At 35.7% G+C, this 27,455-nt stretch overlaps 1 protein-coding gene across 1 annotated transcript; it reads left to right on the forward strand.

Annotated features, from left to right (window-relative positions):
• ESCO2 (establishment of sister chromatid cohesion N-acetyltransferase 2) lies at positions 1-27,455 on the forward strand (the record flags this gene model as incomplete). The annotated part of the gene is made up of 11 exons (XM_081269301.1): positions 1-106; positions 1,174-1,239; positions 2,545-3,382; positions 6,599-6,692; positions 9,553-9,610; positions 12,686-12,812; positions 13,478-13,609; positions 17,479-17,568; positions 18,471-18,614; positions 22,945-23,120; positions 27,323-27,455. Exons 2-11 carry the CDS (start codon positions 1,187-1,189, stop codon positions 27,453-27,455), a joined length of 1,845 nt encoding a protein of 614 aa, XP_081125427.1. The 5' UTR covers positions 1-106; positions 1,174-1,186.

Genomic DNA, 27,455 nt, shown 5'->3' on the forward strand with positions numbered 1-27,455 from the left:
GGCTCTTTTTGACCTTCCCTCTCTCGGCCCCAGAACGGGGCTCCCCGGAGCGTGCGTCCCACGGATCCCGGTCCTTCTCTCTGTCCAGCTCTAAAGTCTCGCTGGTGTAATTTGGGGGGTGGGCTCTGCATGAGGCAAAGGGAGGGGAGGGAGGGAGGCTCTCTGAGCAGCGTGCCGTCAGTTGCCGAGTTCACCGCAGGAGTTCACCGCAGGACTGCGGGGGTCCCCTCAGCTGGTAGCCTGGGGGAGGGTTAGGCTTCACCACCCCTCCCCCCCTCCCTGGGTAGTGGGCATTGAACCCAGGGGCGCTTTACCACGGAGCCACACCTCCAGCCCTTGTTAAGTTTTAAAAAGTTTGAGACGGGGTCTCAATAAGTGGTGCTGAGGACCTTGCTAATTTGCCCAGGCTGGCCTCCAATCTGAGGCTTCAGCCTCCCGAATTCTTGGGCTGACTTCACTCATTTTCCTGCTGGGCTCTGATGAAAAATGACAGTCGGTCTCTGCCTTCATTGAACGCTTAGGCTGATGAGATGGTTAATAGGAAAATGGGCTAAATGGAATATTAAAGGAGTATACTGTGCAATGGAAACAGAGAACTAGATAAACGGGGGGCGGGGGGGTGGAGTGAGAGCAATGTCAGGGAAGGTCACCTAATTAGGTGAATTAAGGGGGAAAGTGCCATGATTTAGAGTAAAGTCTTTTCTATTTGGTAGGATCATTTTCCAGCGTGAAAAATATTTCTTACTGTCGTGTAATATACTCTTTTTAAAATTTATGGTTTAAAACTTTATTAAAGTAATTTGTCTTTAAATTCATGGTTTAGACGTAATTTGCCTTGGGAAAAAATCTGTTTCTTGGATTTTCTAGACCATCACCTCCCTTTTTTTTTTTTTTTTTTGTTCTGGGGATTGAACTCGGGGACACTGAGCCACATCCCCAGTCCTATTTTTGTATTTTATTTAGAGACAGGGTCTCACTGAGTTGCTTAGTGCCTCCATAAGTTTCTGAGGCTGACTTTGAACTCAAGGTCTTCCTGCCTCAGCCTCTCCAGCCACTGGGATTACAGGCATCACCTCTGACAGCCCTTTTTCAGCCTTTTAAAATTTAATTTTGACGTGATTGTTATACCCATTTGATGAATTTGGTTACTAGCATTGACTTAATTGCTTTTAGGAATTCAATTAAGATGGCAACTATTACTCCAAGGAAGAGGAATCGGCCTTCTGTGAACTGTGACAGGTGAGTCTCATCCTATGCATAGAAATTCTGAAAAAAGAAAACTTGACCTTGTGTTCTCCTATTTCCTAAATTTTTAATTCTGTTATTAAAATGCCTCTTTGGTTACAGTAGTATTTTATATTCTAATTCTAGTTTGAAAATACAGTAAACTTTTAAGTGAATTATTTGGTTCTTTTGGAGAGAATAGAAGAATGCTGTTTTCTGTGGCTAAGACGTATAGTAAATCTCTTATTTCATTGTTCACTTCTATTCAGTTCTTTTTTTTTTTTTTTTTTTTTTTTTTTTTTAGTACAGGGGATTGGACTTAGGGGCCCTCAACCACTAAGCTACATCCCCAGCCCTATTTTGTATTTTACTTAGAGAGAGGGTCTCACTGAGTTGCTTAGGGCAACCTCACAGTTGCTGAGGTTGGCTTTGAACCCGCCATCCCTAGCTGCTGGGATTACAGGCCTGGGGCACTGCAACTGGCCTCCTTTCTATTCACTCGGAACATAATGTTTTGCATAGAGTAGAGAGGCTCATCTGTAAACTGTGCCAGAAAGTCTGTATATAGTGATCCACCCACCCTGCTGTGTCTGGTTTTGCTTTTCAAGATTTTAGTTATCTGTAATCATGTGTTGTCTGAAAATATTAAATGCAAAAGATAAGTACAGTGCAGTAAGATATTTTGAGGAAAAGACCACATTCACATAACTTTTATTATAGTATATTGTTATAATTGTCCTTTTTTATTGTTAATCTCTTATTGTGTCTAATTTATACAATAAATTTTTATAGGTGTGTGTGTATACCAAAAAACATGGTATATACAGAATTTAGTTATGTGTAGTCTCAGGCATCCACTAGGCAACTTGGGATGCATCTCCCTGATATAAGAGGGGAATACTGTAGTTGGTACTCAACTACATGCCATACCAGATACAAATTACTCCCCACAGAAAATGCCAGGGATTGCTTATTACAGAGAAATAATCATTTGGGGAGTCTTTGATCACCAATTAAGTAAAATATATGGGCTATAATTTATATGATCTAAACATAGAAATTGATTTTGGAACATATCAAAGCTTTTTTGGAAACATTTGTTTTCATGAACATTATTAGTACCTTTGGGAAGTTACTTGAATACTTGATAAACACAGAATTTAAGACTCCTACTGTTAAACTAATAGTCTTCATGAGTGGCTTAGAGAGATGTATTATTTTTGATATGACCTATACATAGAAATATTACTTATCAGTAAATTTATATAAGTTTTGAAGCAAAATAATGAACTTACAAATGGACTTTGTTTCTTTTCATAGCTTATTATCTTCATCAAAGAAGTTAATTATGGACTTTACAGAAAATCTGTTGCCATCACCTAGTAAAAAGTATACTTGTCAAAACAGTGATGAAAGTGAAGAAAAGCTATATTTTTCTCAAAAAGGCCATTTCATTTCAAGTCCACTCAAGACAATTAAAAAAAACAGATTGCCATCTGCAAGTCATAGCTCACCATTTAAATCTGCTGTACCCACTGTATCTTTTTACAATAAAGACAATAAAGATAAGTGGTATCTTAATCCACTGGAGAGAAAGCTGGTAAGAGAGAGTAGATCCACTTACCTAAAAACTAATAATGAAGATAAATCTTTTCCCAGAATGACAGAAAAAATACAGGGAAAACCAATCTGCACCAAGAAGAAGAATAAGAAAACACAGAAGAGTTTAACTGCTAAGTATCAACCAAGTTATAAGCACATCAAGCCTATATCAAGAAATGCTAAGCATTCCAAGCAAAATCGGATGTCCTATAAGCCAGTTGTGGAAAAAGAGAATAATTGTTATTTAGCTGAAAATAATCCAAATACTCCTAGGGTTCTAAGCCAAAAAATAAAACCACAAGTTACACTCCAGGGTGGAGCAGCATTTTTTGTTAGTAGAAAAAAACTTTCTCTTAGAAAATTGCCTGTGGAAAATAAGCCATCACTGGAACTCACCCCAAAAAATAAACCAGAAGTGATTAAAAAGTCTGAGGTAGAGACTGTATGTGAAAGAAAAACTTTTGTGAAAAGTCAAGTGCCAAAGTGCTTGTTAATAGAAAAGAAATTGAATGTGGAGCTGAGTGCAAAAAGTAAACATGAAGAGGAATTAATAAAGGTAAAGAAAGCTAAATATATCACTTTTAAAAACTGCCTTTTAAACAAAATTTCATTATAAATAATGACATCATTAAACAAAATTTTATTTATTTTTTTTGAGACAGGGTCTTACTTAAGTTGCTTGGATCCTTGCTAAGTTGCTGAGGCTGGCCTTGTAGTTGAGATCTTCCTGCCTTGGCCTCCTTAGTTGCTGGATGTAAGGCTGCTTTTATGAAGCCAGATAGATAGGGTAAAGAATTTAGAGGCAGGGTGGGAAAGATAAGACATCCCTTATTCTGCTTCAGGGAATGTTTTTCTAAAGTGTAAGTATGTTGGTTTTGTTTATTCGTTTTAGCTCATTATTGATTAAGTAGGTTACTCTAGAAATTTTAAAGTACAGAAAGTATATTTTTTAAGAGCCTTCAATAGTCCTACTAACTAGAAATGATCACTGTTGATCTATAGATGGATTTTGGTTTATCTATTTATTTGGGGAGGGTGGGATATGGGGATTGAACTCAGCAGCACTCAATTGCTGAGTTGCTTAGCGCCTCGCCTTTGCTGAGGCTGGCTTTGAACTCAGGATCCTCCCATGCCTCCTGAGCTGCAGAGATTAAAGGTGTGGGCCACCATGCCCAGCCAATTTTTGTTTATTTTATGTATACTATGTTTTCACAGTTGCCATTCTGTGCCTTTTTGTTTGGTCTTTCTCATATTAACACCGGTAGTATAGATTTGTGCTATCTAATAGGAATATGATGAGCCAAAACTTACAGGCAATAGCCTTCAGAAAGGCTGTCTCCCAATTCAGGGCTTCCATGTCTGCCTTGTCATTTATACTTAGCTCAACCCTTGCAGCTGAAGAAATGATAGGCTTGTATAATGTCCATATGGTGTGAGGATCATATGTTTTACCAGCAATTCAAACTCATAGTCATTTCCTCCCTAATCCATGTCTCATCATTGTCATCTTCACTGCCTCCTCTCAAGTTCAACCTCACTTTTTATCTCCTGTAGTATTCCATAGTTCAAAACTCAGTGGCAAAGATTATAAATTGGTAGCCTGTGGATCAAATCTAGCCCATGGATGTTTTGCTTGGACTATGTAATTAAGAAAATTTCGTTCAAATTTTTTTAAATGCAAGAAAACATTTCTGATTTCTCATTTCTACATGACAATAATCTCTCAGAGCTGAATTTCATCCTCTTTGACAGATAGTGTTTTTTATTTCCCTTCACTGTCAGTGTATGTATTATATATTTAAATCAGTCTAGTTTTCCAGTTGTGTTTTTCTTTTTTTGGTTCTTGGGATTGAACTCAGGGACACTTGACTGCTAAACCCAAGACCTATTTTGTATTTTTTTGAGTGGCTTAGCCCCTTGCTTTTTGCTGACACTGGCTTTGAACTCATGATCCTCCTGCCTCAGCCTCCTGAGCTCCTGGGATTACAGGTGTGCACCATGATGCCTGGCCAGTCAATACAGTTTTGCTATCAATTTCAGTTACCTGCTGCCCTTATAGGCATTTAAATTTGTAATCCCTATTATAAATGTTTCTTCTTGTCAATCTTAAGTATTGTCAAGTTTATTGTTGGGCTGGGGATGTGGCTCAAGCGGTAGCGCGCTCACCTGGCATGCGAGTGGCCCGGGTTCGATCCTCAGCATCATATACAAAGATGTTGTGTCCGCCGAAGACTGAAAAATAAATACTAAAAAAAAAAAAAGTTTATTGTTAAGTGAGATGATATGTTGGCTAAGCCATGACAATCTAATTCCATTAATTCTTCATGTTCTATTTCTACAACAAAATATCCCTGTGTAGATTTTGGTTATATAGATCTGTAAGTTTATCAATATTTGTTGAACTGTACACTTTATACCTATGCATTTCACTATATATAAGTTTGCCTTCATTTTTTTAAAAACTCTGGGTACAACTAATAAGGTCTCAATATAACAAAACAAGTAGAGTGCAGTTTCCTTACCCATCTCCCACTGATTGCTATCTACATTATTATGAAGATTTGACAGTTTTCCTATGATGAACTGATAAAATTTATTTTCTTTCTGAGCTTCACTGTAAGGGACTGGGTATTCAGTTTTCAGAAGTCTGAGAAGCTGGAATATTGTCTATCTTTAATTTGTACAACTGGGCTCTATTGTCTCTTAAGATTTCATTAAATAGCCACTGCTAGGATTCAAATCTGAAAGGGTATAAAGATCTCCTTTCCCCCATCTCATTATGGAGCCTGAAGAAATGGCAAACTAATAGATTTTCTACCTCTGCTGAGATACTATGGTTTTGAGTAAGAGTTCTGCTTTAATCAAGAGTTTTTTCTCCCCTCCACAAGTTTTATGTTCCCTAAGTCTCTCCAAATTAGTATTAGTAAAATTTGTCAGGCTTTTTTCTACTTTACCATATCTGTGCTACTATTCAAAAAGTGGGAACCTTTGTGGGAGAAACCTCTCCAGTGACTCCACAATGTTATTTTCTTTCCTTGGCTATTCATTTTAAAGTCAATAACAAAAAGTTGTACCTTTTCAGTTTAGTGGCTTCTGGAGAAATTTTTGCCATTTTACTAATACTTTTCACTTTATTATTATGGAAGTGTGGTTTATAATTTTTATTCTGCCATCTTTATCTGGGTGGCCAGGAGTAGTGGCACAGCTGTAATCCCAGTGGCTCAGGTGGCTAAGGCAGGAGGATTGCAAGTTCAAAGGCCAGCCTTAGTAACTCAGCAAGGCCCCAAGCAGCTCCTTGAAACCCTGTCTCTAAATAAAATATTTAAAAAGGCTGAAGATATGGCTTAGTGGTTAAGGGCTCCTGGGTTCAATTCCTTGTACCAAAAAAGACATCCATCTTTATCTGAGAGAATATTACATTTTTGACAAGGAAAACAAATTACAATATGTGTACTCTGACTTTTTATTTGTTTTTTTTTTTTGTGTGTGTGTGTGTGTGTGTGTGTGTGTGTGTGTGTGATGTTGGGAATTGATGTTGGACCTTGCATATATTAGGAAAGGGCTCTACTGCTGAACTACATCTTAGCCCTGTACTCTGACTTTTAAAAAGGTGATATGTAGACTGAAAATTGAAGACTTAAAAATCACTTTATGCAATGCAATTCATAATGCACTAATTTTTTTTACAAACATTTGTTAGGATCCATTCACTATAGAAAACAACTAAGAATTATAGATTTTCTTTACTTTTTTACTTGTTTATTATTTTCAGGATTCATTAGGTGAAGTAGTTTCTTCAAAGGAATATAAACTTGATGAAAATAAGCATTTTTCACCAGAAGATTCTCTTGGTGAGAACAAGACAGGTAAGTAAGAAAATTTTTCAGATGAGTTAGATACTTGTATTAACTCTTTATTATATGTGTCAATGTGAAATTCATATAAAAATATTTTCTGGATGTTTTTTTTCCCCTAATGTGCCTCCTATTAGTATCTTTTTATTTTTTCTCTCTGGCTCTATTTTATGTGGTCTAGTAGTACAGTGTTTCTGTGGTCTAGTAGAAACAGTGTGTTTTGAAAAGCAGGAGACGGGAGATTTTAAGTCAAAACTATAGATTTAAAAAAAAATGAATACTAAACAACTGTGGCCAAATTACTTGCGCTCTGCAGGGTGGGGTAATAAAATCATACCCTGTCTTCTACCCAAAATAGTAGAAAGGAGTAAAACAGTTTGGTTTTTGTAACTGGGATCAAGGCCTAGTTGTGTGCAGAACTAAGCCATAGAAATGACCCTGCAATCCTGGGCTCTTATCTAGGTCTAGTGCTTGTTAGCTATGTGATCTGGGAAGGGATCCTTAAAGTAAGAGATTTTAAATTCCTCTTAGTTTTGAAACCCTCTCATTAACTTACAGTGACATTGCTAAACAGTATTTACTAAACTATGAGAATATAAATAAATTAATTAGTCCAGCGTGGTGGTACACACCTGTAATCCCCTGAGTTTTTATTTATTAGAAGTTTTAATTACTTGTCCCTGAGTTCAATCCCCAGTACCAAAAAAAAAAAAAAAAAAAAAGGAAAAGAAAGAGAAATTAATTAGCATTTTTGGTAATTTCATCTCATTGGTTATATCTATAGATTTGAAAGTGAATGAAAATACTAAAAGTAGACATGTTGGATGAGTGAGAAAATGTCTCATAAAAAGAAATAAAATAAAGATATAATCTGTAACAACATCCCTTAGAAGATCTAATATACATAGAATAATTGTTCGTTATAATTCTGAGACATAAAGTTAAAAACTAGTATTTACTGAGTGCTGAATATGTCCTAGACAGTATTTAGTAAAAGTTCTGTGTTCCCCCCTGCCCCAAATTAATAGAAGATATAACAGAAAAATGTCTTCTATTTATAATATTCATACATTTTTCTTTTAAAGTAAACTACTTGCTGGGCATCGTGGTACATGCCTGTAATCCCAGCAGTTCAGGAGGCTGAGGCAGAAGGATTGCAAGTTCAAAGCCAGCTTCAGCAAAAGTGAGGTTCTAAGCAGCTCAGTGAGACCCTGCCTCTAAGAAAGATACAAAATAGGGCTGGTAATGTAGCTCAGTGGTCAAGTGCTCCTGAGTTCAATCCCTGGTTCTCAAAAAATAAATAACTAAATAAATAAATTACTTGTGGTATATTATCTAAGTCAATTTAAAGAAAAATTTTTAGTGAATAAAGATCTTACAGATAGAAAAGGATATGGCAAAAGTCATCAAAGTATTCAACAATTAACTACAGTAACTAGAGTGTAATATTGTATTCTCTTGCAAACCTAGGATATAGATTCTGTTATGCTCATTTTATAAATGAGGAAATGGACTTAGGTTAAGTAACTTACCAGAGTAGGTCAGACTTGCCTATCTTAGCCTTATATGTAGAGCATGAGTGAGCACTGTTTTTCTTTCTCTTTTTTTTTTTTATTGGTTGCTCAAAACATTACAAAGCTCTTGACATATCATATTTCATACATTAGATTCAAGTGGGTTATGAACTCCCATTTTCACCGGAGCACTGTTTTTCAATGCAAGGTTAAAGTTTGCTTTTTACCAGCATATCAGGGGTACATGATAGCCACATGACATCACTGGTGACATTAGTCTTTATCACCAGGTTCAGGTCATGTTTGCCAGGTTTCTCCTCTGTAACATTTTTCTTTTTCATACTCTAGTCTTTGAAAGCTAGTCACTAAGTCTAGGCTCCCCTTTCAGGAAGCAGTGGGGATTAAAATAACTGTATACTATTTGAAATTCTACTGTAAGGAAGCTTATTTTTTCTCAATTTGTATATTCAATCACTTAAATAAACTTGTGGATATATGTCATTATATATTCATGAATATTTTACATTTGGGGTTTAAATCTAGTACATTATTTATTTTAGGGCTCAAATTATTCATCTTTGGCCATTGGGATCTTTTCAGCGTGGTTCTCTTTGGCATGTCTTATATTTTTGTCTTTTGAGCATTTCCTTTTTTCTAAACATTACAAGATACTAGGCTCTTCTTGTATTTTTCCTGCCCACCCCAGCACTGGAATCATCAAGTTCTCACACAGAACCCTGGTTACTTTTATTGGAGAATGGTATTTAGAAACCAAGATCTGAGGGCTAGAGATGCAGCACAGTGGTAGAAACCAAGATCTGGACTCTCGTGTGCTTGTTGCTATTAGAGTGTTGTTGTTTCTAGGCCAGCTGAGCAGACGGAACTAGAAAAGATACATACCCATGATTCTATCATCTCCATCTGTACATATTAGCATGAGTTCATATTGCTATGTCCAACTTTAGTCCAGTGCCATAGGGTTTAGTCTACCCTTTTGTATTTTACATTGAGATCTGTGATCCATTTTGACTTAATTTTTATATAAGATGTGAGTATGTGTGATTTTTTTTGCATACAGACATCCAATTCCAGCACTATTTGTTGAAGACTATCCTTTCTCTATTATTTGCCTCCTTGTCAAAAATCAGTTGAATCTATTTGTGGGTCTATTTCTGGTCTCTCGGTTTTGACCCATCTATTTGTCTCCTTTTGCCAGTACATACTATCTTTATTATGGTTAAGTTTTGAGGTTAAATAACATGAATATTTTGGTTTTATTAACCTTTAAAATTTTAGGGTTTAATGCTTTGATTTTTATTTGGTAATACACATTTTTGCCCTTTTTTTTTCCTTGCCAGTTTCTCTGGAGTCCGATGTTTATCCCATCTTCAGTGTGTCTTCAGTCAATACAAAAAGGTAGAAATTGTTCTTATTTTGATCCAAGTTTTATTAGTTGTACAAGTCTTTTTTTCTTATGCTATTTAATTTGGAGAGTACTTTTTCTTCACTGTTAAGGGGATAGGAGAATAATATCAAGAACAGGAAATGAAATCAGCTTCTTAGAAGTTTCATAAGATTTTAGAGTTTAGAGATGGAAAAGGTCTTTATAGATTTGAATAATAATAATTGTTAATATTATTATATAATATGGGGCCCATAATAAGTTGTTCATATCTATTAGTTTCAGAACAAACTAAAAGGTAAATACTGTTATTAATTCCATTTTTTAGCTGAGGAAATTTCAGCCACAAATTTTAGTACTTAAGCCACAAATTTTAGTGAATAGCACAGTTATTCAGTGCTAGAGCTAGGACTAGAAGACATGTCTGAATCAAAATCCCATTAGCCTATATTGCCTGCCCTAGGTAACAATAGATTAATAGTCACTAAAATTTTAATGTGCATTTACAACCTCATAATATAGGAACCATTATTGTCCCATTTTATAGATGACTGGCCAGAGGAGTAAGTAACTTGAGACCTTACTGCTATTGTAAATCTTAGCTGAAACTTTTACTGTCCTGTTCAGATCTAAAGACTGCAGTGAGGAAAGGCATGCGTGGGTAGAGAGCGTGATAGGGCAAGAGCTCTGAATAAAGAAGTTTCTTATAGTCTGGACATCCTCTTCCTAAGCGGCTTTGATTCTTCTCTCTCGTTTTGATGATGAATAACTAGATGTTAAGGAAGGAAATTCCTAGCTAAGTTCTTCTATCCATAGAGCACCTTACCTTAAATTGCCTCAGATTTGTGTGGGTGGGCAACTTTTCCCCATCAAAGGTCATGTTCTTAGTTTTTCTCACCTTTTCCTTTTCTTACCTGCGTTGTCGTCTTTCATGACTCATTGAAGATGGAAGCTTTATCATAATCAGCTGATAAAAGTAATTTAATCTAGCAAGAAGAGTTACTGGGATACTCTTGGTTGAATCATGTGAAATTACTTTTTTGGTAGGCTCCAAAATGTCAGATTTCAGCAATTACTTATAGATTAATCTATTTTACTTCGGGTAGATTATAGATTCTCCAGGTACATAGTCTCACATTATTGTCTTTTTATTTTTGTTTTATTTGTTCATTTAACAAACACTTAGAAAGATTCTATGTGTCATTGAACTTATTCTGAGTTCTGGAGATGTAAAGATAAATATGGTCCTGCTATCAAGGAAATTATGGTTGTAAGAGAAAAAGTGTTGAAACAAATAAATATAATAAGGTCAATAAATACATACAATAGATATAATACAGTTCCTAAGACAGAAGTGAAGAGATTGCAATCATGCATGAAGGGCCAAGGAGAACTACATAGCAAAGGTTTTATAAGGCACAAAAGCCACTAACCTCGTTGACCTAGCAAATGTTTTTCATACTGTGGGTAGCAACCAATTTAGTCTTTTGTCACACCCTCTTAAGAGTGTCATATCCAGCATTTTTTAACTGGAATGCTGTATCTCTATAGCAAGTGTATTTAGTGAAACTCTTTTAGCTGTGTGTCTGTACTGATTGTAACGTAAAATTAATTTGTTAGTATAGGTTTGTCACAATCAGTTTGAAAACCTTACCTTTTCAAATGATAACAAGATAGCTTGACTTAAATAAGCCTTAAATAGTTGTGTTTTTTTTCCATTTTCTTATTTGTCAATTTTTTTGTTTGAACATTTTTGCTTTGGGCATTTCTTTTTTTTCCCCCTTACAATTTACTTTTACTTTTCTCTGACAATTTCTATACCTTTTGGTCCCTGGGAAACCAGAATCCTTTCATTAAAAGGCAAAGATTACAAACTCAATACCTATAGACCTTGCCAGGCTGGGCAGGAATCTGGACCAACTGGAAAATGCATTCCTCATTTGAAAGTACAAGTGCTATTTGATTCCAACTAGTAGGTTTGTTTGTTTGTTTTCTTTTAATTTTGGGGATTGAACGTAGGAATGCTTTACCGCTAAGCTATATCCCCAACCCTTTTTGTTTTATTGAAATAGGGTCTCCCAAAGTTATTGAGAGCCTCGCTAAATTGCTGAGGTTGACTTTGAAATTGCCGCAGTCTGGCTGGGCACAAAATAACGGAGCCGCCATGAGGCGCTTGCAGGTTCAAAACAGGAACTCCTTTATTGCCCGAACTCCCTCGAACACCCCCCACTCAGCCCTTCCAGCAACCACCAACCGGAAAATCCCTCCTCCTGCACTTCCCCAACCAATGCGAACTCTCCAGGAATCCCCGGGAGAACTCCAAAGTAGCAGGCCTAGGAGGACAGCAGGGGTATAATACACAATTGAATGCACAGCTTAACATAACCATCATCATCTCAGTGGCTCACCTCAGCTTCTTGAGTCACTGGGATTTCAGGCATGTACCATCACACCCAGACTAGTGTATTCTTTAAAGGAATAGAGAACTAGTGATCTTTTAGTATCTTAAATATTGGGAATATACATTTTAAGTGAATTCTCTAGATTTTAAAATACGGGTGGCTAATCCAAAGCTTTGAATACCATATGAAACAACCAAAATGTATCTATCTGGTTGTGGGATTTAGTCTGAGGGCCTTATGAGCCAAATCCCAACATTCTTCCCTAGTGCTTAAAGATAGCTTCATTACATTTATTAAAAATAAAATTTCTTTTTCTTTAAAATTTCCAAGTACTGGGACACTGCTCTCATCATGAGGAAGAGTACCCAAGTAAAAAGTTGTTGGATCCTAATACATTGGTGATTCTGGTTGCTTGTTGGTCCATGAGATTCAGTTTTAGTATCCACTTATTTGCTATGGTACCCCAGGGATTTCTTTATTCTTACATGGGTAAGTATTCGGTTTGATAAAGCAAGGTAAAGTCAATTTCCAAAGTGATTCTCTAATGGCATCTGATACTGGTGAGAAAAGTTCCTTGGGCTTGATGTTAGAAACCAAGATTTAAGTCTTAAAACTTCCACTACTTGTTCTGTTCCCTGGAGTGCATTTCTCATCTTTATGTAATATTTATCAACCTACCATTTGAAGATCTCTCGCTGAAGAACAGTCTTCTGTGGGATCCATCAGCTGTACTGATTTCTTGAAACAGACCAACACACAGAAAAATCTGAATACCAGAGATGCAAATAAAGAAACAAATGCCCAGCTTATCATTGTGAGTAAATTTGAAACAAAGCTTCTCACATGTGGCTTTTGCATGTATAACATAAAGTTATACTTTTATCTTAGCATAGTAAATTGGGTTATAGATATTCTGAATTTTGTAAATGTCAATTTTGTTCTAGTGGTAACATTTATGCTTGTCAATAAACTTGAACTGATAGTGTTGGGCAATGCTAGTATTTTAGTAGAAGGCTGATGAATGAGTTGTTCCCAATTAAGAAAAATTATTGATCAACAAAAAATTTAATTGGAATAGGTACGTTGAGTTAGATCTTGGCTTGGCAAACTGGTCACAGGCCATGACCTGTGAACTAAAAGTAGTTGTTTCATTTTTATAGGTTTGGAAAAAGAGTATGTAATAAACCATGTGTGTCCTGAAAGATCTAAAATATTTACATCTGATGTTGTCATAGAGAAAGTTTGCCAGGAGTGCCCCTATATTTAATCCCCAGTATCAAAAAAAGAAAAAAAAATTCATTGTTCATTTTAGCTATGTTCTGTAACTTAATCTTACTCCTTAGAACTATTGAGTCTAGTAAAGAATCATGTGATTTTTACACTGTCCACTCAAAGAGAAAATTTTGTGACTTTGATGAGATTATTGTGTTTTTAGGTCTCTTCATTCTATTTTGCTTTCTTCCCCTGCTTCTATTGCAGGATGCAGGTCAGAAACATTTTGGTGCTACTATTTGTAAATCTTGTGGCATGATCTATACTGCTTCCAACCCAGAAGATGAAATGCAGCATGTCCAGTATCACCACAGATTTCTGGAGGGAATCAAATATACAGTGAGTCAAAGATAACTCTTTTCAATTTGTTCTGAAAGTAAACTGGTTTGAAAGAGACATTTCTATTCATTAAATATTGAAAGGCCTATATGTCAATAAATATTTCATTGTCTACAGTTTTCTTATCTGTAAAATTTGAGAGACTGGCACTATTAAAAAGTTAGTTTTTTTTTTTTTTTTTTTTCCCCATTGCTAGGAATTGAATCTAGGGCTTTATGTATGGTAGATAGATGTGCTATCACTGAGCTACATCCCACTCTTAAAGTTAGCTTTTAATAGTACAGTTTCAAATTTATAATACCAGTCTAAGGTGAGCATTGTCCTAGGTAGTAAAAGCACTTTGTATCCTTATCCCTGACTACTGAGCAGAGTTCAACAGTCAAGATATAAAACTTGAGGAGAGCCCCTCTCCCTCTTCATGTGGCAATTTCTTCTTTATAGAAAACCTTGGTAAAACAGCCTTCCACAACTTCTCCAGGCTTTTTTCCCTCTTTTTTTTTTTTTTTAAAGAGAGAGAGAGAATTTTTTAATATTTATTTTTTAATTCTCGGCGGACACAACATCTTTGTTTGTATGTGGTGCTGAGGATCGAACCCGGGCTGCATGCATGCCAGGCGAGCGCGCTACCACTTGAGCCACATCCCCAGCCCCTTTTTTCCCTCTTGAGAGGGCAATTTCACCTCTTTATGAAGCATGTTTGTAGTTCAAACATATCCTATCTTTGGCTTCATCTTTGTGATTGTACCCACTACTAGTCAAATACGAGTGCCCCTACCACCCTGACACACAATAGTTCATGCTTTTATAATATTTTTAGGTTATTTGTTGTCATTGGGATTCTGGGCAGGAGGAACTCTGGGGGAGCTGGGTTTATTGAAACAGCTTCCTCCCTGGATTCCATAGTCCTCCTACTGCTCTGTTGCCTTTTTTCCTTTCCCCCCAGAAACCCAGGATTGCTCTACCACTGAGCAACATCCCTTGCCCTTTTTGTTTTTTTGAGATAGTCCTGATAAGTTGCAGAGTTTGGCCTCAAATTTGTGACTCTCCTTCCTTGGTTCCTTGTTGCTGGGTGTACAGGTGTGCACCACCACACTGGCCCAGAATAATTTAATGCATAGATTTATATGATTCTTCATACTTTTAGAAAAAGAAAATTCCCACCAGCAGTTAAGGTGCTCCTTAACCTGGCCTCAGCTTTTCCTATACATGTGTATATAATATATAACGGAGAATGTGTGTAGGTGTGCATCTATATATCTTTCTCTATATATGTTTAAATTCTTGCCCTCTATAATCTGCTCTCTATACATTAGCCAGAGGATTCTTTTCTATAAATAAGTCTCACTGAGTTGCTTAGCACCTTGCTTTTGCTGAGGCTAGCTTTGAATTTTGCAATCCTCCTGCCTCAGCCTCCCAAGCCACTGGGATTACAGGTGTGTGCCACCATGACTAGCTCAACTATGTTTTTGATATAGTAATAATTTCACGTGGTTCAAAATTTACAAGATAAAAAGTCTATTTATTTAACAGTATTTCTTCCTACTCCTTCTAGGTACACTGGTCCCCTATCTGCAGGGGTCCAACATTGACAATTTCATCTGTATATCTTCCAGAGGTATTTTTTGCATATATAAGAAAATATTATTACTTGATTTTATTTTGACCTGCATTTCTTAAGTCAGAAATGTCATTCTCAGCTTGGTGCAGTGGCACATGCCTATAATCCCAGTGGTTTGGAAGGCTGAGGCAGGAGGATTGGGAGTTCAAAGCCAGCCTCAGCAAAAGCAAGGTGCTAAGCAACTCGGTGAGACCCTGTCTCTAAATAAAATATAAAATAGGGCTGGGGATATGGCTCAGTAGCTGAGGGTCCCTGAGTTCAATCCCCAGGGACCAAAAAATAAGGAATGTCATTGTCAGTTCCAAGATTCATGAAAAGATTTTCCTATATTTTCTTACAATACTTCTCTAGCTATAAATTCTATTATTCAGATCTTTAATCCATTGGGAATGTTTAAGACATTGCATTAAAGATGAATCCTAACATACCTTTGTTTCTTAGGATTGCTAAGTGTGCCAACATTATTGTTAGGTTAGTTCATGTTTCCCACTAATTGCCAATGTCTCCTTTAATCTATATATAAATGGTCTGTTAGTAGTGTTCTTGTACTAGTCCTATACTCTTTTAAATGTAGTTTCATACCCTGGATGTCTGGCCAGGTAAGTGTTTTTTTATTCTTTAAAAATGTCATCTTTTCCTACACATTTCCTATTCCAAATTATAAAATGGGCCTATTATCAGGTTATCCCCAAATAAAAAAAATCTTTTGGGATTTTGATTGAAATTGGTAAACTAATGTTGTTTTCTTGTGGTTAATCCTCCACTTTAGGAACTTAATATCCCTTTCTATTGATTTATGTCTTTTATATCTTTCAGGAAGGTTTTGTAGTTTTCTACATGTGGATCTTTAATTAAATTTATCCTAAATATTCTACTTTCAGTCACAACACTGCTGTTTTCTGTTTTACATCTGATGTTGTCATAGAGAAAGTTTGCCAATCACTATATTAGACAATTCAGAGCCTTGGATTTTCAATGACATTAAACAGTACCTTTGTTTATTTGGTTAGTGATCTTACCTTGAAATGGCCACCCTCCCCATTATGCTTACTGAAATCTTAATTAAGGTTCAAAAAAAACTTGTCAAGTGCCTAATAGCTTTAATAATACTGTTGAGATAAACGCTGGGTCCATCTGCTAAAGCACAGCTGGAGATTAAGACTGAAGTGTGTAAGCCTCTGGTCTTGTCAAGTAAAAGGGCAGAAAAAGACATTGTTGTGCATATGTGAGAAAGGAAGATAGGATTCACTGAGGGAATATGTGTAAGACATATGACTAGCACTATGCACCCTGTAATGTTCTACACACTTACAGGGATGGGGGCAGAACCACTTAGGTGGAAATGTAAGGATGGGAAATTCCTGATTTAAAAAGTGGGCCTCTGCAGCTCAGTGAAGTGCTGGTGTCCCTTTCTACAAAGCTAACTAAGATGCATTGGGTGAGATCTGTGCTGAGCTGCTGATAGGAGAAAGCACTTGAACTTGAGCCTCTATTGTCTAGATTTGTCTTTCCTCGGTCCAGTAGACTCTTATTAAACCTTCCCTTAGAAGTCAGCTTGGGGGGGCTGGGGATGTGGCTCAAGCAGTAGTGCGCTCGCCTGGCATGCGTGCGGCCCAGGTTCGATCCTCAGCACCACATACCAACAAAGATGTTGTGTCCGCCGAGAACTAAAAAATAATAAATATTAAAAAATTCTCTCTCTCTCTCTCTCCCCCCTCTCTCACTCTCTCTTTAAAAAAAAAAAAAAAAAAAAAGAACTCAGCTTGGCCTACTGCCCATGTGCCCACCCTGAGTGATTGGGCATTTCTTTCTCTGTGATCCCATCAAGAGCTCTCATTTGGCTTTGCTTTTAGTTCTAACAAATAATATTCATCGGGCTGGGGATGTGGCTCAAGCGGTAGCACGCTCGCCTAGCATGCGTGCGGCCCGGGTTCGATCCTCAGCACCACATACAAACTAAGATGTTGTGTCTGCCGAGAACTAAAAAATAAATATTAAAAATTCTCTCTCTCTCCTCTCTCACTCTCTCTTTAAAAAAAAAAATAATAATAATAATATTCATGGTCTCCCAACAGAGTATCAGCCCATTGAGGTCACTTGTTGTAAGCATCTTTCTTTTGAGTATGTTACTTTTAATTAGATTTAATCCTTTTTTATATCATTTGGTATTTGGCATTCTATCCTCTCTGGGTCAAACTATTTAATATCTTTTGTTTTCACAAATTAACTTTTTTTTTTCTCCCTTTGACAGGGCTGGAAAAAAGAACGGGTAGTAGCAGAGTTTTGGGATGGGAAGATTGTATTGGTCCTGCCACATGATCCAGCTTATGCTCTCAGAAAGGTGTGGAACATTCTTCTTCCCTCACTTCCCACACAGTTAATCTCTGTTGAAGTGTGAACCACTTTGCTGGTGGGTAAGCCTCTTTGGTACATGCTTCACCCATTATGTTCCGTTGTCCCACTTATGGAACTCCTAAAAAACCTGAGTTGAGTGCAAATATACACCTATGGTAACTTTGAAATAAATTTGTTTTTAGAGTTCTATTCCTTTGAGAAAAGTAATAGGTGTGTGATTAGTGATAGTATTCATTAGTATTACTGATATTAATATTATTGTTAATAAATTATATAATAAACTCTAGATTATGATTTCCAACCTATTTTAATGCATTTGTATAATTTTCATTGAAATGGTCACAGAATGAAAACTTGGGACTTCATAGGTTAAAAATGACTTTAATAGGGGTTTATACAAGATAAATAAAGGAATGTCAGTTGGAATTAAAGAAACCACATAAAGTTCTACAACTTATCTCTTATCTTCATCATCTACTTGTGAAAAATTAACTAAGCTTTTCAGTGTTGAAATTAGTGGCCCCAAGTCTGTTTCTTATGTTGTTATTACCAGTTTTTCTTGGGTTGGTGTTGGCCAATACAAAAAATGAATAAAGCTAAAACAAATCTGTTTGGGTGCTTTCTACTCCTTATTTCCCCCAGAATTCTGAACTTCTGCTGAAAGTGTTTTTTAAATAGGTTCTTAAAGCCCTATTGCTGAAGTACCAGACATATGAATTGATAGTAAAATTTTGAGAGGGTATAAATTTAGGAGAGAAGGATAAAATTTAGGAAATAGAGATAAAAAAGGCTAAGATGATAGTAAACATACATTTTATATAGATAAGCATATGTAGTTTATTGTACTTTTTAAAACAAATTCACCTTTTTGATTGTTAACACCATTAGGTAGAAGATGTCCAAGAACTTGCTGATCATGAATTGGGCTTCCAGCAAGTTGTTCCCAAGTGTCCCAACAAAACCAAAACTTTCCTCTTTGTATCTGATGAAAAGAAAGTCGTTGGGTGTTTAGTTGCCGAGCCCATCAAACAGGTATGGTATATCTTAAATTACTGGCATAATTTTTGAGCAAAATAAAGTAGTTGAGAAGTCTCTAAGCCTTTCAACTGCTACCTGATTTTTCCTATTAAAAATTTCCTTGACCATGGGGATAAATGAAGTTATTTACATTATATTTGTCATTTGCCTTATATAAGCAGGGTAAGTAAGTATATCCATGTAGTCATTACCATACTGGATAAAGTATAGTGGTTTTAGATAAGCAAATATGTAGACCCAAGTTATTACCTGGCCCTTAATTAGAATCTTTTTTTTTTTTTTTTTTTTTTTTTTTTTTGTAATTCATTCTTTTTTCTATGGTGCTTAGGATCAAACCTAGTGCCCTACTCCTGCTACCAACTGCTCTACCATTGAGCGACAACCCCAGCCCCTTAATTAGAATCTTTAGATACTGGGTAGCAGTGTTCTAGAAAACATATGGTCTCTCTTTGTGTTAGATATTTTTAGAAAAATGGCTGGTTTATATTTTTTCTTTCCCTTCATCAGCTTTGTTAAGATATATCTAACAAATGAAAAATGTATATATTTATAACATATAATTTGATGTTTTGAGAGATGAACAGTTTACGAAATTGCTAAATCAAGCCAGTTAACTTCATCACCTCACTTATGTTCTCATGAGAGCATTGAGTATCTGCTTACTTTGCTATTTTCAGGTGTACATTAACTACATGCAACATGATATACCATAGATCTTCAGAACTTACCCATCTTGACTAAATCCAACTTTGTGCCCTTTGACTACATTTCCCATCCCCTACCACTTAGCCCCTGGCAACCACCATTCTACTCTGCTTCTGTGAACTTTTTTAGATTTCTACATTAAATTAGATCATACATATCTGTCTTGCTTGACTGATTTTACTCAGCATAATATCCTCTGGATTCACCCATGTTTTCACAAATGACAGGATTTCATCTTGGTTTATGGCTGAGTAGTATTCCAATGTGTGTGTGAGCGCGCCACATTTTCTTTCCTTATTCATTCATTAATGGACACATAGGTTGATTCCATGTCTTGGCCTGGTATGCGTAAAGTTGTGGTTCAGAAATCTCGGAATACAGATATCTCTTGACATATGGTTTTTATTTCATTTAGGTGTGTACCCAGAAATGGGATCACTGTCATGGTAGTCCTTTTTTTTCCTTTTTGAGATCTCTATACTCTTTTCTGTAGTGGCTATAATAGTTTACATTCCCTCCAGCAGTGAACATGTTTTCTTTTGTCTTGTGGCTGTGTGGTACTGAGAGTCAAATTGATGGGTGTATTATCTTTTGTCTTGTGGCTGTGTGGTACTGAGAGTCAAATTGATGGGTGTTCTATTACTAAGCTACATTTGTAGTCCTTTTTTTTTTTTTTTTTTTTTTTTGAAACGGTCTCACTAACTTGATGAGGCCAGCCTTAAACTTGCAATCCTCCTGCTTCAGCTTCCCGAGTAAATGGGGTTACAGGTGTGGGCCACCATGACCAGCATCTTTTTGTCTTTTATCATTCTAACATGTATGAATATGGTTTTAATTTGCATTGCCCTGATGATTAGTGATGTTGAATATTTCTTTATATATCTGCTGGCTATTTGTATGTCTTTTCAGAAATATCTGTTTAGTTCTTGTCCCATTTTATAATCAGTTTATTATCTTGCTATTGAGTTCCTCATTGGATATTAACACCTTATCAGATATATGGCTTGCAAATGTTTTCTTCCAACTGTATGTTTTCTCTTTACTCTGTTTCTTTGCATTGCATAAGCTTTTTAGTTTGAAGTAATCGTCTATACCCAGTTTTACTTTAATTATTTGTGCTTTTGCAGTCATATCCAAAAAATCATTGCCTAGACCAATGTCAGATTTTTTAAGTTTTTAATCCATTTTGAGTTGACTCATACTGTGTAAGAGTCTGGTTTCATTCTACTGCATGTTTGTATCCAGTTTTCCCAGCATCATCTATTGAAGAGACTGTCGTTTCTCCATTGTATGTTCTTGGCACTTTCGTTGAGATCATTTGACTGTGAATGCCTGGATTCATTTTTGGGTACATTGTTGTGTTCCATTAGCATTAGTTTGGGTGCTTTTTTTTTTTTTTTTTTGTATATATTTTAATTGTCAAGGGATCTTTTATTTTATTTATGTGCGGTGCTGAGGATCGAACCCAGGGCCTCAAACAGGCTAGGCAAGTGCTCTACCACTGAGCCACAATTCCAGCCAGCCCTGGGTGCCTTTTTTTTTTTTATGCCAGTATATTATTCTGTTTTGATTACTATAATTTTGTAGTAGTATATATCAAGATCTGGTAGTATGATACCTCTCACTGCCCTTTTTACTCAAAGATTGCTTTGGCTATTCAGGGTCTTTTTTGGTTCCTTGTGAATCTTAGGGTTGCTTTCTCTGTGAAAAATGCTATTGGAAATTTTGATAGGGATTGCACTGAATCTGGATCGCTTTTATCAATATAGATATTTTAATAATTTTCAAATTCATAAACATGAAATAGCTTTCCACTTATGTGCGTCCTCTCTAATTTTTTTCATTAGTGTTTTGTAGTTTCTGGTATATAGTTCTTTTACTCCCATGTTTAAATTTATTCCTAAGTATTATAGTTTTATTGGTATCATTGTATATAGGATTGTTTTCTTTTTTTTAAAATAGTTCATTCTTATTGTAAAAATGAGATGCTACTGATTTTAGCATGTTGATTTTGTGTGTAGTAATTTCATTTTATCAGTGTTTTGGAGAAGTCTTTAAGGTTTTTCTATATAAAAGATCATGTTGTCTGCAAACAGAAATAACTTCTTTTGATTTGGTTGTCTTTATTTTTTCTGCCTAATTGTTCTGCCTAAAACTTCCAGTACTAGGTAGAAAAGAAGTCGAAAAGGCTGGGGATGTGGCTCAAGTGGTAGCGTGCTCGCCTGGCATGCTCAGGGCTCTGGGTTCGATCCTCAGCACCACATAAAAGTAAAATAAAGATGTTGTGTCTGTGAAAAAACTGAAAAATAAATATTAAAAAATTCTCTCTCTCTTAAAAAAAAAAAAAAACAAAAAACCTGTGGTACATCCATACAATGGAATGTTCCTTAGCAATTAAAAAGAGTACACTATTGACATGTGTAACCATGGGTTGGATCTCAAAGGTATTAGGCTGAGTTAAAAAAGCCAATCTCAAAAGGTCACATGCTGTATGATTCCACTTATATGGCATTCTCAAAATAACAGTTATAGAGATGGAGAACAGATTAGTGGATGCTAGGAATGAGTGAGGCATGTGGAAGGGAAAAGTAGATATGATTCTACAGAGTTACAAAGAGGAACAGTTGTGGCGATGCAGTAGTTCTGTGTATTGATTGTGGTGGTGGCTAAATGAATATAATATCTTTGAAATGGAATAGATATTCACACATTGGTATTAGCAAGGATGGTGGAATGTGATACACATCATCATCCAAAGTACATGTATGAAGACAGGAATTATTGTCAACATACTTTATACACAACCAGTGATATGAAAAATTGTGCTGTATACACGTAATAAGAATTGTAATGCATTCTGTCATTTATTTTTTTTAACTCAATAAAAAAAGATACACACATTGTATCACTGTTAATTTCTTGGTTATGGAAGATGTAACCATTGGGGGAAATAGGGTGAAGGATACATAAGTCCTCTTTATACTGCTGTTTCATCTTCTTGTGGATCTCTATTTTCAAATAAAAAGTTTTTCAAAATTTAAATAGTAACCAAATTTCAGAGTTAGCACGTGAAAATCTTCAGTTCTTTAGGCTATCATATATACATTTTAGCATGGAGAGGATTGGGAAATTTTATGTGCTTCAGAAATTTGGATTTTACAGAGCTTTTAATCAAAAAGAAGGAATTTTCATGCAAGTATTGTGACTCAAATGGAGAGGAATTTAACACATTCAAATGATTTAAATATTTTTGATGGAGACATGATTAACTTCATATCATTAGGTTTGTTTTGGTATACTTAGGAATTTTTTTAATTTTAGTTTTATAAAAATGTTTTTGGAACTGAGGATTGAATTCGGGAGTGCTTAACCACTGAGCCACATCCTTGGCCCTTTTTTATATTTTATTTAGAGATGGTCTCACTGGATTGCTAAGTGCCTCACCAAGTTTGCTGAGGCTGGCTTTGAACTCACAATCCTCCTGCCTCAGCCTCCTAAGATGCTGGGGATTACAGTCATGTACCACTATGCCTGGCAGGAGGTTTTTCTTTTTCTTTTTTTTTAAAGAAATGTAAGCTCATCTGTTTTTAATTATAGATGCTTTTGTATATCATTGTAGGCCTTCCGTCTCTTGTCTGAACCAAGTGGCCCAGAATCCTCAAACTCTAAAGAATGTCCCAGAGCTTGGCAATGTTCAAATGTGCCTGAACCTGCAGTCTGTGGGATAAGTAGAATCTGGGTTTTCAAACTGCAGAGAAGAAAGCGCATTGCAAGACGTCTGGTGGATACTGTCAGGTAAGAAAAACATAAATTGAATCTTAACTTTGAACCTTGGATTTTTAGCTTTCCTAGAACTAGGAAATACTGGCTCATGAACCAGAAGGAAGGATGTTGGCAAAACACTTCCTGTTATACTATCAAAGTCAGGTTACATCAAGTAACCTGGGAAAAAATACTAGATACTCAACATTCCAGGCTAGTGCTTTTTAAACTACCTATGATAAAGGACTAGTTTGATATATCACAGACCCAAGACTATATAAAATAAAATAAAAATCGATTGCTAGAAAAATGAAATGGAAAAACAAAATTAGAAAATATGGGCTGGGGTGTAGTTTAGTGTTGAAGAGTACTTGCCTAGCATGCATAGGCCCTGGGTTCAGTCCCTGGTACTGACTGAATAAAGGAAGAAAATACAAGATCAAATTTTTATTAGATTCAATTGATACAAAATCACATTTCAATAAATATAGTTGATATAAACAAAATGGAAATTTTAAAACGTACAGAAGTTGCATATGTTTATTGACTACATGTGTCTAGGTAATTAATAACTATAACTAAACTAATTTATAACTATAATTAATAACTATAACTAAAGTTATAACTAAAAAGGGAATTAGCAAGACAACCCACAAAAATGAGAGGGAAAAAGTTGCAATTCTTTTCTCTACTAAGGATCTATTATCCAGCATATAAAAAGAATTTTTACCATGCAACAATGAAAAGGCAGTTTAAAAACGGGTCAAAGATTCCAACAGACATTTCTTCAAAAAAGAAATACGAATAGTTGATAAGAATGTAAAAAGATACTTAACATCTGAGAAGTCGCAAAATCAAAAGCACTGAAATATCACTGCACACCCTCTAGAAAGGCTCTCTTAAAAAGGAAAATAAGTGTTGGTGACAATGTGGAGGAAGTTGGAACCCTGGTGCCTTGCTGGTAGGAATGTAAGGTAATGCAGCTGCTGTGGAATACAGTGGCAGTTTCTCAAAAAGTTCAATTATTATGACCAAGCATTTCTTCTGGGTATATGCTCAAGAGAAATGAAAGCATATGTCCACACAAAACCATGTATGGGAAGGTTTATAATGGCATTATTCATAATAGCCAAATAAGTATAAACAACGAAATCAGTGGGGAACGAAGCATATCCCATACAATAACAATGCAGTATTTATTAGTCAACCATGGAAAGGAATGAAGTAACTTGTTCATGGTACAACATGGGTGAACCTTGAAAACATCGTGTTGATTGTTTTCTGAACTTTATATTATAGGTACACAAAAGGGCTAGAATAGGCAAATCGATAGAGACATGAAATATTCTTGGTTTATAGGGACTAAGGGAAGAGTGAATGGAGAATGTATACAAATGGATATAGGGGGATAAAAAATGACCTGGAATTATATAGTGGTGATAAATAATTTTGTGACTACAGAAAACCCGAGTTGTCTTTTTGTACTGGGGAGTAAACTTCTGAGCCACATCCTCAGCCCTATTCTGTATTTTTTTAAATTTAGCAACAGAGTCTCACTGAATTGCTTTGTGCCTCACTGTTGCTGAGGCTGGCTTTGAACTTTGAACTTTCAATTCTTCTGTCTCAGTCTCCCAAGCTGCTGGGATTACAGGCATGCGCCACTATGCCCGGCTCATAGTTATATATTTTTAAAGTATGAGACTTAATGGTATATGAATTATACCTCAATAAAAGATTAAATTAGTGATTCTCCATTTTGAATTGTGCAAACCCTTTAACCCTGCAAATTGATATTTAAGGTTTTAACATGACAGACTAGGTTTATTGTTAATTTACCTAATCTGGATAAGAAGGATGAATTTCAAAACATTTTCTTCTACATATATCTCATGGATAGATAGCAGATTAAAAACCAACAACCACACTTTGAAGAGCTCTATTCAAACCTTTTGAGTTTTATGCTGCTTTTTAAATTTAAATTTTTAAATTTTTGGTGTCAGGGATTGAACCCAGGTCCTTTTTATTTTTTATTTTCAGACAGGGTCTTTCTAAGTTGTTGAGCCTTTTCTCAAACTTGCAATCCTCCTGCCTCAGCCTTCCACATTGCTGGGATTACAGGTGTGGGCCAGTGTGCCTGGTCTGAGTACTATGCCACTTTTAAGGAATGAAAAGCAAACCACTATGATGATTCCATCAAGGGCCATAATCCTAGTGAACCACACATTTATAGAAGGATCAGTTAGAAAATTGGGTGTCTATAATAATTTTGATAGTTGCAAACCAATGATTTTCCTTTACAGGTTAAGGAAACCTAATCTAAAATCTGAAATCCTCTAAAATGAGAAACTTTTTAAAGTAAAAAGTAATATCTGAAAAGTTTTAGATTTGGGAGCATTTTAGATTTCAGGTTTTTGGATTAGGGTTGCTCAACAATATCTCTGCAAATATTCTATAATCCAGAAACATGAAATCTGAACTACTTCTGGTCCCAAGCACTTCAGATAAGGGATATTCAACCTGTATTTTATTTTAAGTGATAGATAAATTGGATACGAGGAATACCAAAATCAAACCTGCCTCCACTGCACAATAGTCTAATGCTTTTTAGCTTTCAATATCCATATGAATTGCCTGGGAATGTTAAAATGCAGACTATAATTCAGTAGGTATGTAGTGGGGCCTGAGATTCTGCATTCTTATTAAGCCTTTGGGTGATGCTAAATGTTGCTGGTCTGTAGATCATACTTTGAGTAACAAGGCAATATTGTCTAAGGAATATTTAATAAAAATGAAATGCCCTCACAGGAGCTAGAAAACATTCATTTGGAAAAATATCTTTTCTCATATCTGAATTGAAGGTATAAATAACATATTTGATAGTTTTGCATGTAAAAAGCCTCAGACTGAATTCTCTCATCTATACAGGTGACAATATGTTTGAGTCCTCACAGAAGTTTAGCAATAAATTTTGTGTTCAATTATAGTTAGTGTACTAAATGCTTACATATTCTAATTGAATCTAATTCTTTAATTTTTTTTCATTCTGAAATAAAAGTATCAAGAATAGTGAAAAGAACCCTTGTGTATTTTTAATTTTGTTTTTCATTTTGGTACTGAGGATTGAACCCAGGGACACTATACCATTGAGCTACACCCCCAACCCAACCCTGTTTAGTTTTTTAAATTTTTTAGCTTTGAGACAGGGTCTCCCTAAATTGCTAAGGCTGGTCTAGAACTTGGAATCCCCTGGCTTCAACCTCCTGAGTTGCTGGTATAGGCATCTCCCACCACACCTGGTCCCCCTCATATACCTTTGCTCAGATTTATCAAGTTATTATATTACCACATTTGCTTTTTCAAATGTATCTGGTTGTTTGGTTTTGGCACTGGGAATCAAACCCAGAGCCTGATACATGTTTGATCAGCATTCTACCACTGAACTACTTTCCCAGCTCTTTTTATTTTTAGACAATGTCTTGCTTAGTAACTTGCCCATCCTCCTGCCTCAGCCTGCCACATAACTAGAATTACAGGTTTATACTCCTGCACCTGGCTAGAAGATGTAATGTTGATAGTCCATGTTTCAGTTTCATCGGTTGTTTCAAATGTCCTTCACTGCGGCATATACTTCTTGTCTGGAATCACATTGCATTTGGTTATCATGTTTCTTTAATCATCATCTTTCTTAATCCTGGAAGTTTCTCAGCCCTCCTTTGTCTTTTATGACATTGAAGAATTGTAAAGTATAGGCCAGTTATTTTATAGAACATTCCTCAATGTGGTTGAACTCTTTAATCATTTTTACTTTTAATCTTAGTTGAGCAGGATCCGAAAGAGTTGTACTCAACATGCAGATTTGTTTTTGCTTTCTCAAAGCTCTCTATTGTACATTTTAGTTGAGAAAAATAGTAACTGTTAAAATTGGTGATGTTATTTTTATTTTTTACTTTAATTATATGTGGCTTTTAATTAGCACTAGCAATCTCACATTAGTTGTTCATTGTTAGGGACAGCCAAAAGTCAGCTCTGTTTTTATGTGGTTCCCTTTAATTTTTTCTGGACCTATTTTCTCATCTTTGAAATACGATTAGATTTCCATCTCTGAAATCTAAGGCATTTTCTCGCTTAGCAGAAATAAGGTTGATTTGGTCAAGAGTATTTACTCAAATTATACTAGTGTTTAATCAGAATACTAAGTTGCTTCTATTGTTAAATTATCTTTTTCTCTTTTTTAGGAATTGCTTCATGTTTGGCTGTTTTCTTAGCACCAATGAAATAGCATTTTCTGACCCAACACCAGATGGCAAGTTATTTGCAACCAAGTACTGCAACACCCCTAATTTCCTTGTGTACAATTTTAATAGTTAA

This window comes from Spermophilus citellus, assembly GCF_964194105.1.
Source record: "Spermophilus citellus genome assembly, chromosome: 16".
NCBI lineage: Eukaryota > Metazoa > Chordata > Mammalia > Rodentia > Sciuridae > Spermophilus > Spermophilus citellus.